Genomic DNA, 14,599 nt, shown 5'->3' on the forward strand with positions numbered 1-14,599 from the left:
TTAGTCGTTCGCTTTATTTGGTCTAATGTGCTTCATAAATACTATCAATCTGAGGCCTAATGCCTATGAAATTTAATCATGCAACATAGCGATTAGTATCTGCCATTAAAATAATCGAAGCACTACATTTATATTTGTTACTAGAACTAAGAAATACCTAACGACTTAGTACATGTTTTTGTATACATTTTAGGTTTTATAAAGGTTCAAATTACCTTGCAACAGTAATAGAAACTACAGCAAGAAGATAATTGCCTCGTTGAAAAAATAAAACGTCTAGGCAATCTCGATTAACTACAACACCTGGTTACAAAATTATAATATTTTCGTAATACTTAGGTCACTACTTATATTTTGAGCCTTGAGGAATCTGATTGTTTTAGACCCCATTTGGCGTTTTCATCGTAAAGTTTGACCTTTTTGACTAGTACATTCCTAAGAAAGTTTTGAAATCTGCGCTGAAAATATTTTCAATATCGTCGATCGAAAATTGTAAGTGTGCGGGAAAATGGCATTAGGATGTTAACATTTTCGTGCAAATATTTTTTACTACTTTCGACGAGACTTATAGAAACAGTCGTGTCTATATCGACTTATTTATTATTTTGGTGATAAAGTCTGATCCTTTGAAAATTTAAAACGCCAATAAATAGAGTTCTATCATTATTATTTTTCCATCACCAATGAAATTCCTAAAGGTCGTCCAAGGTCACCAGTTGTCTCTCGAAAAATTGATGCTGTGCGAAAATTAATTATGCCATCAAAAACATTCTGTAAAAACCTCAAGTCTCGCCGTAAAAAGTTGTGAGATCTATATAATACCAAGTCGATTAATCTATTTAGTCTCTACTTAAAGGACCTTCTGTCTTAAGTTATTACGTATGTTATTATCATGCCAATTTAAAAAAAAATACCTTTAAAACAAATAGATCGACCTGGCCATCGCATGATTTGATTATTAGTATGTATCACACTACACAGCACGACGAGAAGTTAATGCTCCTGAAATGTTAATGGCGAATTTGTGTTTTCTTGCGATGACCAAGTCGATCTATTTGTTTTAAAGGTATTTTTTTTTAAATTGGCATGATAATAACATACGTAATAACTTAAGACAGAAGGTCCTTTAAGTAGAGACTAAATAGATTAATCGACTTGGTATTATATAGATCTCACAACTTTTTACGGCGAGACTTGAGGTTTTTACAGAATGTTTTTGATGGCATCTCACTTCTTTTTGTATAAGTCCAATTTGTATGGAAAGACGTTTTTTTTCATCATTAAATATATTTTCCTATGGGAATGTTGTTCAGTCTCATGGGTTAAACACCCTTACCCACCCTATACCCCCTCCCGTTATGCCTCATATAGTAGGTACCTATTTACACCTATTTATTTTATTTTCTACAGTAATAATAATTCATTAACTGCAAATATAACCTTGTAATCTTATACATTTATATGGGATTACAAAGTTATTGTTGCAGTTGGTGTATTTGGAAAACTGTACCGAAATTAGAAAATATAAAATTTTTCCCATTATAAAAACACTAAACCCTATTTGTATTCTAAATTTGAAGCTTCTAAGTCTGCTAGAAGTACCTTAGACTTTTGATGATCGGTGAGTCAGTGAGTCAGTGAATCAGTGAGTGACAAAATTCAAAATTTTAACAAGTTGTCATTCTTAAACTACTGGTTCAAATTGACTGAAATTTTAAATATACCGTGTTTATACAATGACTGATTAGTTGCTGAAAATCCAGGCTTCTTGTTTTATCCACAACGAAATTATAGGGGTGTCAAAAATAGCCCGAATTGCTTCGAGAAAAGGATGTTACGGCCGTGCCGCTTTTTTTTTGCTCGACTTGCGGGGGCACTTCCGTGCCCCCAGATGCATTTTAGTTTCCTGATACAAGAAAAGAATGACACAATCCTAAACATTATTTCCACTCTTAGATATAAAATATTAGGGAACAACATTTCCGATTAGAAGATTTTTTCTAAATGAACCATTTTTTTTTTACTACAGTTCGATAAGGTCCTCGCGCCGATTAGTGCAACCAAATGCTTGAAAAGTCCATCGTTTGGCTTCAAAATACGTGTATCAAATTGTGATAAAACAGGGATCTAGGATATAATGCGCATGAGCCCAAAAATAAACACCAGTCGACTTTATGGAAACTTTAAGATGAACCAAATCCAGAAAAAAATATTCGCGCTTGAAGCACTTCGGAACAAGTAGTCCCTTGAATTTTTATAAAAACTGTGTTACGGTGAGAAGTGCCTTTAGAAAAATGCAGAATGGTTAATTCTTATTGATTTATAACCAAAAATTTACCTAAAGACTGGTTTAAAATATGGAAAAATCACAAAATCCTACAGGACGAGCTAAATAAAAACAATGCCGGCCGTAACGCATCTCGCTAAACAACCGGCTGTTATGTGCACGAAAATAATCGAATAAATTAGTTTCTCGCCATACACTACAGTTTGATATCAAATGACTTTATTTAGTCCCAAAACGTCAAGAATAAATAGCATTAACCTTGATATTTCATCGGCACAAGAAACAGGTTATGCTTTTAAACACCCTGTTTTTGAGGGGTCTTCGCGAAAGAAAAAAAAATATTAAAAAAATATTTCGATCAGATAAAAATCTATCTAGATCACGCATAAGAATACCCGAAAACACGATAAAGTAGTTTTAACTCACATATTTACCGTTTTTCATAGTTAGGCTCAAAATATAAGTAGTGGCCCACGTATTAGTTACAGTCTGTTATATTATGCGAAACACAAAATATGTAAATGGTAAAATAGGTTTAGTTTCAACTGAAACCGGCCGCTGTGCCTTTGGATGAAATACAGTGTATAATAAGAGAATTAAAAATATCGTTATAATAGTTTTGATTAATTTCAAAATAATTGAAAATAAAAAAAAGAAACCATATTTAAGTACAGTACTCTCTTTCATAACTCTTTTCGTTTTCAATTTGTAAGCGCCTGATAAAAAACGCATAGCAATCATCCAAAAGCACACACGTTGCTATAATGTAGTGCCGATTTAGCCAAGAATTAGAAACAACTTTACATCAGTGTTTGTTATATTATCACTAATAAATATTTATTCTATTTTTTGTATTGTTATCGGAAAGGCTTATTGGTGTTTGGATGTATAACAATTGTAACGTCATTGTAGATTAGGTACCTCAGAGAAATCAGCATTTATGCCAAACATTCCGACTATTACATAAAAAGGTACCTACCTACTTATATCAAAAGCCTTGAACTATTTCAAAGAGAGATACATCGATATTCTTGAAACTATGTAGAACTGAAACCTTTAACGAGCGTCAGTCAGTCAGAATCTCAGTGTGTACGGCACTTCAGATTCAATGGCTCTTTAAATAAGTCGCGAACAGTTCTCTTAGTAACTCTGTACCCGTGAGTTGGAGTTTTAAACTTAAAATGTGGAGTTCCCGACGTTTTCCATAATGATGTACAGTACTAAGACTCTTACTTGAATGTTATAGCATAATGAATGGACGATCACCTGGTTTATTACATTTAGATTAAAGTATTGCTATGATAAAGTATAATTTGAGTATAGTGTTAAGAATGATAATATAGACAGTTTTTTTTTCAAAACGTTTTTAAATAGGGTATTGGTTTGCATAACTGTCCCATAACATTGTTAGGCTACGGATTTCTCTCAAAACGAGATGGGAATAAGGCTTTTTATTCTCAAAGAAAAATTTAATTTATCAAACAATATCATTTAAAAACATATTAAATTAACTATAATATATTATATAAGTATTCACGTGTTATAAGGTTAAAACTGTACCTTCCCGTTTCATACGTAGTTAAGATATGTGTTTGTCATACAAATTAAGCTCCCTTTCGCAATATACGAGTTCCCTTGAAAATCGCTATAAACCTTTATCGCTACGCAGGGATAAACAGTGAAATTATTTCTTTACAGCGTTGCTTGTGAATCTTGTAATTAAGTATATTTTATGCCTACTAATTTTAATTTATAACAAAAGTTTAAAGGGATTAGATTTACGACGCGGTTTAGATGAAACTGAATTTTCATCAACATTATTAACAATAACCTGACCTTATTTTGTTCTTTTTAAATCCGTCTTATTTTTAATATACTCTCAGAAAAGTAATTTATTTAATAGAAGAAAAGATAACTTACTTTTACTGGAACTACTGCTTAATAATAACAATTGAAATCGTTCTCTTATTTTTGAGCCGTGATTTTTTTATTTTTCCTTATAATAAAGCGACTAATATAGCTGCTTAGAATTCTTTTAGAACTACGGTTGATTTTTAAATCGGTAAAAAATATAAACTTTCAAATAGACAAAAACACACTATTGCAGTTACCTGATTAGAATAGTAATATAGCAACGACTAGAAACGTATCCCGTTTACTAATAAACCTAATAGTCTTGCTGTCTCTTTCATATGCTCTCTACTTATCACGCTAAGTCTATATTAGGTAATTGTTTTAGTTACTAAATTCAACATTCTTCAATTTGTCAGTAGCACGATTACGGTGAAGGAATTTATTGATTTCAAATAGGAACCTGACTTTATTCACCTAGAAGGATTAAACACTTATTAAACTAGCTTTACACCTATAAAACCAAAACAACGAATGCTGCTTGTTTTTCGATTACATGAAAGGTACACATTAGATATATCGAAAAAGTCCTTTTGACTTTTATTTCCTTCCATGAACCCGTTCATTTCTCTTCCGTTTGTTGTCGCACGTATTTTTTAATACAAGATAACGCGTATTGCGTAAAACAAATTGAAGTTTGCACATGGGGACGTGCTGAAGAAACTCATCGGCGTAAATTCGTGCCGTATCGAAACTAAGCTCTTTAACGATCCACCCCTTGCCGTATTTATGTACGTCTCCACAGAGAATTTAGTGTGCTCAGTGCCTACATCATTAACCATTTCAATGTATTATTGTCATTAAAACGAAGCACCTCTATCATATCTATTCTATTATGTAGTTCAAATTGCGTGTACAATTTGAATATCTATCAATTGCTAATAATTCAATCTTGGTTAAAGTCAATTAAAACGGGAAAAATAGTCTCAAAAGCTACTGTTTTTGAAAATAGGCAGACTGTAGGTACACGACAATTACTAGCTTATGAATATTTAGTGTGCTAGGCAAAGGCGATAAAATATTTTTTTTTACTAATAGTAATTTAGTTAAATAGAAAGCACTTACCTGATCGATTTTCTTTGTATGCTGACTCGTATGTCCTGGCCTGGCCATCCTGATTGAACGTATTGAAATAATCGTTACGCTCGTGTATTGGGGTTGATGGCCCACGTTCACTTCTTGGTGATTGATGAGACAACGAACTATTTCTCTTCGGGAAGAGTGAAGAATGACCATCCGACCTGTTGGCTTCCCCGTTGGTAGGAGATTCAAATTTTAATTTATGTTCATTATGACTATTGCCCTTGTCATCACATCCATTTAGTATTATCTTCTTTATAGTCTTTACTTCTTCGACTTCACTTATCTTATGCTCAGTGATCGTCGAACGTTTCGTAATTTCCTCGTTCGAATGGAAATTATTGTCACTGATGGAGTTCGACATAGTCTTACCGTCATATTCACATTTACCGTTTAACGTGTTATTTGGGCGCAAATATTTCTCAAAGGGATCGCTGTTTCTTTTAGTTTCAAACGGATTTTTCGTGTTACGTTGTTCTTCGTTTGAAGGATTTGAGCTTTGGAATTGGTGTGAGTTACTATTATAAGAATAGTGGTCATTGTGGTCAGTTTTGACATTGGCAGTGGATGCTGGGGTGTAAGTACTATAACCATTAGTATTTTGTGCGTCGTTATGGTAAGAGTACGGAAGACTGCTGGGCCCAGAATCGGACGTTTTTGTAAAAAAAGTAGGTGATTTTAATTCGGAATTGTAGTCGATGAACGACGTGTTATCCTTTACTTTGTTTCTATCTAAACTGGAGAGCGATGCTCTACCATTCGGTATAGGCAGTTTTGAAGCACTTGAATAATTGGAAGGTAAAGTGGTAAAAAATGGATTTGTTGGATGGAATCTGAGAGGCTCCTCGTTCTGCACAACCAATTTAACAAGCGGTGTGGAGTTTAGTGCCGTGGGTAGAGAGTTTAGAGACGATCGTATAGGTGACGGAGACGGTCGATGTTGCGGTGACTGAGATGGTCGGATGGTCGCATACACTGGGGCTTGAGGTGTTCCTCTACCGCTTTGCACTTCAGCAATCAGCTGAGAAGGCCCTGAAAGAACAATAAAACTGGTCACATAAACTTTACCGAGCAAATAAAATTTAAAGGTAAAAGGACAATAAAAGAAAGTGAAGCGTTTGAACAGAAACATCGCAAAATAAAGTGAATGTCTATCAATACATTTAGATTGAATTTATGTCATGGAATATTGAACTTTAGTCACACGTACATAAAGATAATAGTTTGCAGAGTAAAATTGTTTCGTTCTAACATTTCCAAGCAAACAGGGAGAAGCGATAAAGTCGCCGCCTGCTCTGCCACGGGACTCTGCATATGCAGACGTGCGATAAAGTAATACATGTCGCAACTATACAAAAGGAAGTATTCCAGACAGCGAGAAGTAAGTATTCTGCCTTCCGTGATTTATACACAAACTCATATTTTGTCTCTTCAACAAAGTTATCTTGTGGAATTTTCGCTTTTCTGCATAAAGTTTGTTCATTCTATAGATATGAATAATTCCTCCAAAAAGATGAACACGTATAATAGCAAAAGTCACGAGAATTTATTTGTTACTCAAAAATAACTAAAATAAAACTAAGTTTTTTGACCCGCCAAATTAAGTTTAAGTTAGTCCTGTTACTGTCTAAAGCCTTCAATAATTCTTTGTGAATTAAGACCTTTTTAAATAGGTTACAACTAACGGCAAAATATATTTATCTATGCAAAACACATTTGTGCAGTAAATGATGAAACAACGAATATTAAAAACAAAGTTCAAATACAAATACAAATCGATAAGTTAAACAGTGAAACGCATAAACAGGGCGGAGAGAGCAGAGTTTTCCCATTAAGCCGTGCGACGTCTCCGGCTAATCCTGCCTGCGATCCAGGCTTTGGTGCACCATTTAGTTAGCTACGCTATTCAGCTTACTTCTTCGACTTACTAATCCGACAAGGCCTTATATTATACATTAACACTAAGCATAACTCCCTTTGACGTGATATTATAGGAATATCGTCATGTTGCCTTTCCTATCCAACTATTGTTGCTCATTTTTCATATAAATTCTCTCAACGTTCATTATATCCTTGTTATAGCTTTTAACGTCATCGTTGCAGGTCATAAAAGCGACTGTAGTATCGTTTATCGTGAATTGTTTACGTCAACAGGATTTTGTAAAGTTATTTTACAAAAAAGCACTCGTTATCTTAGGCTGTTGTTACAGTGGTTTATATGTTCCAGCATCTTCGTTTCCAATAATTTAAAAAGAAATACTTTAAAGTCGTTCTTTAAAGTATTCGGTTTATTTTTAGTAAATATAGACATTATACAACTTAAGCCTAAAACAGTATGAAAGGAAAGGCCAAGCAGCGATACGCCCACGCAAAGAGTTTGAGCGTAGTATGTCATACAAATATGCCAAGTTCTAAATATACACGTGTTATAGATAGTGACGTAGTGAACATGTCATGTGTCTACTTAAAACTTACTTTTCAACTCGCTGCCTTTGCCAATTGATCTTCTTCGCGGTGACGTCTCCCTGTCTCTGGCGACAAGAAAACTTAGATTAAAACTTGAAAATAAGGTACCAACTTTCAAACAAATAATGGAACTGTATTAGTTATAAGGATTCCTGGAGTATAACTATGAGTCTAGATTCTACGAAAGATGAATCTTCTGTTCAACTAATAGTAACTTGGTCAATATTTTCTGTCATCGAAACACTCATCGTTGAGATTTTTTAAATTATGCTTTTTGTAATATTGCCACTTCTACAGTTAAACTAGTTAAAGTAATATAAAGTTAAAAGTGATGACGGTTTTTACGTTAATATTTTTTACAGACAGATGTTACAGTTTTACCTAACAAGTAAATATTGTAAAGTAAAATTACGTTCCATGTCTATGTCTATACTAAAGTCTACACAGGATGGGGAAGTGGACACCACTCAGTCATCTCTCTTAACAGCAAATCCATTTTGCTAGTCATACAGAGACGTAAGTGCTCCAATTTATGTCATGACTAATCTACAGAGGGTCCAGTGTTCGATTCTCGTGTGAAACGTTGAAGAGTGATCGGATTATCGGCCGGCTGGGCAATGTTCATTGCGTTTGTAAGATTCGCTTAATGCGAATGGACATGCAATTTTAGACGTGACTTGTTGATGTCCAAACTGTATTAGAGTTTATAAACTTAACGTGTATTTGGGAAAACATAGCTTTCATGTTGAAACGATGTCAACGTTCGGAATAAATTATTATGAAGCTACCAACGTTTCATGTTTTAAAATCTAACAGACATGTTTGGATTACGAAGTTAAACAGGGCGTCAAAATTCTTTTATGTTGTTAAAATTCGATATAAAAGAGTGGCCACAAAAACAATGAAGAAGTAGGGCAAAGAATCCTTATCACATTACAGCTTTATCCGTCATACTGATGTTTATATGGAGAAAAGTTTCCAAGAAGAGCATTCCAATACAAAGAAAGGTTAACTGATTGAAATGAAACTTCTGCCACTGAATAGTTTGTGATGTACGTAGTTACGTGGTTTACAACTATCCTAAGACGCTACTCGAGAGAATCGAGTGCAGAACTGCGGACGAAATTCCGCCGAAGATTCTCTATAGGGTTTCGTAAGAATAAAGAGTAATAAATGTCTCTAACTGGCAAAGTAAAAACGATTTGATTATAATACATTTTTCATAAGAACTATGAGTAATTTATTACTTACTAAACATATCGTCATCAAAAATAACGTAACCTTAAATTTATTTCTGAATTCCCATTGAAACCCAATTTATTAACGGCTCTTTTATATTTTCAAGAAACAAACTAATCTGAGCACTATTCAGTGCATAAGTCTTTCAAAATCACTGTGAAGTTACTTAAGACCTAGGTAGCCCTACTCGGGTTACGCCTTACTTTCTAACTAAGACTTCCGACAGTAATATTCTATTACTTACTCGTTTAATCCTAGTCTTAGCACGGGGCCAGCGGATCTGAGCATAGCGTGAGCATCGGAGTTGCTCATGCCTTTAGTAGGCCGACCGTTGATAGATGATATAACATCTCCTTCTCTGATGCCGCTCAGCGACGCTTTACGACCTGGATTCACCTGGAAAAAGGACAACAATGTGAATTCTACTAGTAATAATAAAATAGTGGTAATATTAGTTCTCACAGGATATAGGTTGCGGTAGAACAATTTTCTGGTAGTTATTGCAAAACCGTAGTGGGTTGTTACTATGTGTTCTTACTCGACAATCGATAAATTATTATTATGTGTTTACATAGTTGTTACAATGTCATGTTGTTAATAAATTATCGATGTTTAGTCATAGGTCAAAAACAAAAATTTTTTCGTAAGGCATTGTCATTTGCAAACTGACCTTCATATACTTAATTAAAGGTATCTAATAACTAAACGACGGAGTTAAACAATTATTCAAAGTTCTACATTGGCTTGTAATGACTTATCCTAATAAATGTTAGCATAGCTTCACGAGGTGACGTCTTAACGTGTTCTCCGAGGCACGGAGGGATCCCGATATGTAAACTGCGGTACCCCAAACAATTTGACTGAGGTCACGTAACTTCCGCTCTAAGCAAGATCGATGGGTGTTTACTGTTACCATTTATTCATAATCCAATTAAATCATCTCGTACCAATAGGCAAAAGATATACTTTGTAACGTTATAGGAGTTCGTATTCGTAAATAAGGCGATTTTAATGAGAGTGATTCAGTAAAGACTTTCTTCGTACCTTTAACAAATTAAGGCCATATTAACACTTTAACTGTGCTGTTCAAATTAGTAAATTGCTTACTTTTTAGTGTAGCCTTTTAATGGAAGAAGCTTGGTGGAAACCATTGTAACTATTATTGTTAGCAAATACGTAACGTAAGTTTTCAATCTAAGTAAAATTTTGTTATGAGAATTAAAGAACCGAAATGATGTACTATTGACTCTTTATTGCGAATTTTCCAACTTCATATAGCAGTTGAGGCTAGACAAAATATAATTTTGACAAAATACAAGACAAGTAACGAACCACATTGGGCTCCCGACGCCTTGCCGCCGGTGAGCAGAACTTCAACATTTCCGGGAGGCTCGGCCCACCCCACAATATACACAAATATATGCACACGTCTCAGGTCACACACACTCACACATAACACTTCACAATTGACGCACACAACACTGTGTTGGGAAAGGTCATCTTAAATCTACAACTTTACTCTTAGTACATGTTTAAATTACCGGTAATCACAGTAATACACAAACACAATCTATTTAAAATTGCTTGATTTGAAACAATGAAATAAAAAACTTAATAGTGTAACGAGCCACACGCACTATTACGCGGAATGATGTAATTAAGGCAAAGAGCTTGGGCGGACATAATACGTTTGGTGAGCGGTGGTCGTCACTCACTGGCCCCAAGAAAGTCGTGAACGATACTAAAGCACAGAAGGTGGGCACGCGATCTAACAGCCAATTTCATCGAAACATTATATGGGCATTATTCGAAAATGCATGCGCCGTGAGGGACACACAAGCCTATTGTTATGTTGGGGACCATCACTCGCTACGAATATTAATCTTGTCGAAGGCGAGCCGAAGCTTCACTTCGACTTTGTTGTGCGATCGTGCTTTAAAGGACTCTGATGTACTCTCAATAGGGCAATGAACTTACATTGTATGGAAATAATACAGGATTAGGATACAAGATGAATTTTCAAATTACTTTATTAATGAACACTACGGTTATTGTTTATAGTCTTTCTAGCGTGTATCACAAAGTTTATACGACACGGCGAGGAAGTCTTAGGAATCTAAGCAAAAAGCTTGTACAGATTAAAGCAAATGCTAAAGAAAAATAATCCTAACAAAAGTTAAGCGATAAGAAAAGTTGCAACTAAGCGATGTATATGGAAAAGAAAAGGCGGTCGTTCGTGTAGGAGAAATTCAAATTGCAAGTGCAAGCCCATTGTTTCAAGCCCATGTAAGTCGTGGAACAAAGAGCTTAAACGTGTAGGAAACGTTCGAGCTTAGTTACAGATTAATGGCAATTCTTCGAATGCCGAACGAATACGAGTTTCCTCCTACCTCAATAATATATGGAAATCACAGATAAGCGCAGAAGCGTATTATATAGTAAATACGTGTATCTATGTTCAATTCGAAACGCTTCCAATTAATAAAATTAAGAATAGGAACACATTTCTAATACGGGGAATAGTAACGTAACATAAAATAGCGACGAACATATGACATGAACTTGCAGTCTCCGTCTTTTCGAGTGTTATAATTAAATGCAGAAGTTGCGAAGGATGTCTTGTTAGTGCAATTAAATCAAGAGTGGAACCGCACTCGGCACTACAACTTTATTCGTTTCAAACTTTGATTCGCATGGAATATTTAAATTTCCGAGATTGAGTTCAACAATACAGTGATACTAATGCAATTTTAAGTAGCTAGAGCGAAGAGATAATAACAGGAGAACGTATCTATGGGGAGAACACAAAATATACAGAGGAGTAAACTCTGCGAATTGAATATCTAATGTATTGATGAATCAAATTGACTGAAACAATAATAAAGTTAATTGCACGTGTTAAATAATGTACAATCCAATTTCTTATGGAATTAGCAAATACAACAGGCATTATGTGAAAGAATTTTATAGGATGTGCTTCTTGACTAGAAGTTTGGGAAGCTTTGTTAAGATACCAATGCAAAAAGAGCTCTATCTCCTTGTGCGTGTGTCAGTGATCAGTACAAAAGTAAGTTAGTCGTAGAACTATCGAGGGTCTACCGTCACTGGGCAGTTACTTAACTCGGTAATGTCGACATGCGGAACACGTAAGCTGCGTGACTCCACGTCGCACGTGCGTCGCCTGCGCGATCTTACACCATATCTACTCGAATCCTAAGCCCAATTTATCCTACTTATTTCAAGATATTCTCTGCACTTTTATCACTCCATACCTTTGTATTTGGAGTCAAAAGCGACCGAGATAAACCAATACAAACTAATGGATTCTGTGAAAACGAAACGCTTCCCGATACTACGGAAAAAGTATTAGATTTTCCTTGGAAATTTGATTTTGATCTTGTTAATGTGAGACCTCAATATTTATTTTAGTAAATAAAAGCCACAATGCGTGATCCGTGAGCTGCTTGAAATGGCTTCATACGCTTGAAATTATTAATGATTTTGACTCGGCATCGTATCTTTAGGGGGCGAAATCGCAGAAAGTGCGTTTTACGGTTTTCGCGATACCGAGCTTGAACGTGGAAGTTACATGACGATTTTCTAAATGAGCACGCGTAATTGTCGAACGTGGAGCATAATTTACGCGCCAGCAAACGACAAAGAGTCGTCAACCCTCGCAATCTCTGCGTAATGACGCCTGTGCCCCCTGACTTCAACGTCACCCCGTGGTCTGGAATTAACCCTGGCTTTGATCAGCCGCATTGTCCGCTTGATAGAGATTAGACTAGGTCTGAGCGTGTTTTGTTTGTGCCTATTCAAATGTTTACCCGATACACATTGGATGAATACCATGTTTGCAATCGATGTTTGTTGCTGTAGGGATTACAAAGACGGCAGCAAACGTTCAAAATAATGCAGACCAGGATAGTGATGCTTTATTTCGAATTATATTCAAAGTATGGCCGTTTTATCCTTAAGATTTTTATTTGATAAAGTTACGACAGAACATCATATAAATATAGTTAATTTTAAACAGATCTTAGAAGATTATTTCGAGTCGATGTTATAGGTTATTAAATTTAAATTTGTTTTCAAAAATAACAGAAAATAACGATGAATAATCCCGGTAATAGCTTCACCTTATCCTAACAGTTAAAAGTTAACTCAACTGCAATATTCTGACAAAGTCTGCTGCAAGTTTTATAGTGTTATTCCATAACTTTGTGCTAACTGAAAATAGAATACAAAAAAAAACTCTCTCGTTGAAAACAACTATTTGCTTCATAAAGGCATGCAGTTGATATAAACGAGCGTAATTTATTCATGTTGGATTATTAAAATATGTAAATTTTTCAAACTTAACAGCGCCCCTAGCGTCATTTGCGAGCACTATTTTCATCAAGTCACTTTAAATGTCACGCGCTCGTAGTTGATAACAACAAGAAAATCGCGCTTTAGTTCTATAAAATTCCCGATCCGAATTTTTTCCAGGTATGAAAAACGATAAACCGACATTCAGAATCCAAGCAAATGTTATACAAAATATGAGAAGTAAATCCATGTAGGTTCCGATTTAAGGGATTTATTCCACAAGCATGGTAAAATGGGGAAAAAGCCCGCTAATGGTTTCTTTTAGGATTTGCGGAACGTAAATAATAAAATTATGTTTTACTTCCATTTATTCGTTCGTGCCAGACCTGTTTGTCGCAGTTCGGAGTATACTCTGTTCAAGTGCGGGATAGCTGGCTTTAGCTTAAGGTACAGTAAGTACTTTGAAAACATTTATGTTACCTAGTGTGCGGCGTAGCATTTAGGTACCTAAACGAATGAATATAAACTTTATCGAAATAATCAAAATATTCTCATTGTTTAATATATCTTCAATCATCTTCATCTAATTATATGATATAACATATGTATTCATACACCATATAGAAAACGCGAGCTATATATAAAATCAATATGCTTTTACCTCTAGCAAACAAAGCAAACTCATTTTCCATTAGTAAAAGCTCTTTGTCTACTGTATCTTTAGAAGACAAACTCAATTACATAAGTGCATTACGTACACACTGCCTACTCTAAACTGCAAACAGCATTTACCCTATTGAGTTTTAACGTAACCTTTGTGCATAAACAGTAACAATCCATTTTCCGAACACAAAGACAAACCGCTTCCCCTAGTTGACTTTTCGCTTCTATTAATTTTAATATCACAATCGTTCACAAAAGTTCCGAACTCTCAGAGTACCAAATTATTCAGAACCGTTTCTGCCCTCTTAAATTTAGCCGGCCCCGTCCACATTTATGTTTCGCAAAAGCCACTTATGAAAAAAAAAGAAAATTTTACGAAAATCCAAGTAGAGTTAAAATGTCATAAATGATTCCGAGTATTTAATAATTAAAAGGCAGGTACGATAAATGAATTTCAACTGTGAAAAGTTTACGGCGGCTGACACCCGGAAATTTTCACTCTTTTTATTAGCTACATTTTTGAAGTTTATATTTTTTCTTTGAATGGTGCTCATTCATTCAGCAGCGCTAAAGTGCTGTGAGATGTGTATAATAAAAAAGATGAAACTCTCATCTAATTGCATTTTCCCGCAATTTACAAAA

The 14,599-nt window shown here is 34.9% G+C and overlaps 1 protein-coding gene across 5 annotated transcripts in view; it reads right to left on the reverse strand.

The window, feature by feature from the left end:
• Positions 1-14,599, reverse strand: part of LOC142973624 (uncharacterized) — a 125,942-nt gene that overhangs the window by 91,841 nt on the left and 19,502 nt on the right. For 4 of the 5 annotated variants that reach the window (XM_076115523.1, XM_076115524.1, XM_076115521.1 and 1 more), the window contains 3 exons: positions 9,228-9,379; positions 7,754-7,809; positions 5,264-6,310 (listed from right to left, as the gene is read on the reverse strand). In XM_076115523.1, coding sequence (XP_075971638.1) covers positions 5,264-6,310; positions 7,754-7,809; positions 9,228-9,379 — 1,255 coding nt within the window. Of the gene's footprint in view, positions 1-5,263; positions 6,311-7,753; positions 7,810-9,227; positions 9,380-10,315; positions 10,379-14,599 lie in introns of those variants that run through there. The other variant, XM_076115525.1, reaches the window with a different exon arrangement.

Source organism: Anticarsia gemmatalis, chromosome 6 (genome assembly GCF_050436995.1).
Source record: "Anticarsia gemmatalis isolate Benzon Research Colony breed Stoneville strain chromosome 6, ilAntGemm2 primary, whole genome shotgun sequence".
Classification (NCBI taxonomy): domain Eukaryota; kingdom Metazoa; phylum Arthropoda; class Insecta; order Lepidoptera; family Erebidae; genus Anticarsia; species Anticarsia gemmatalis.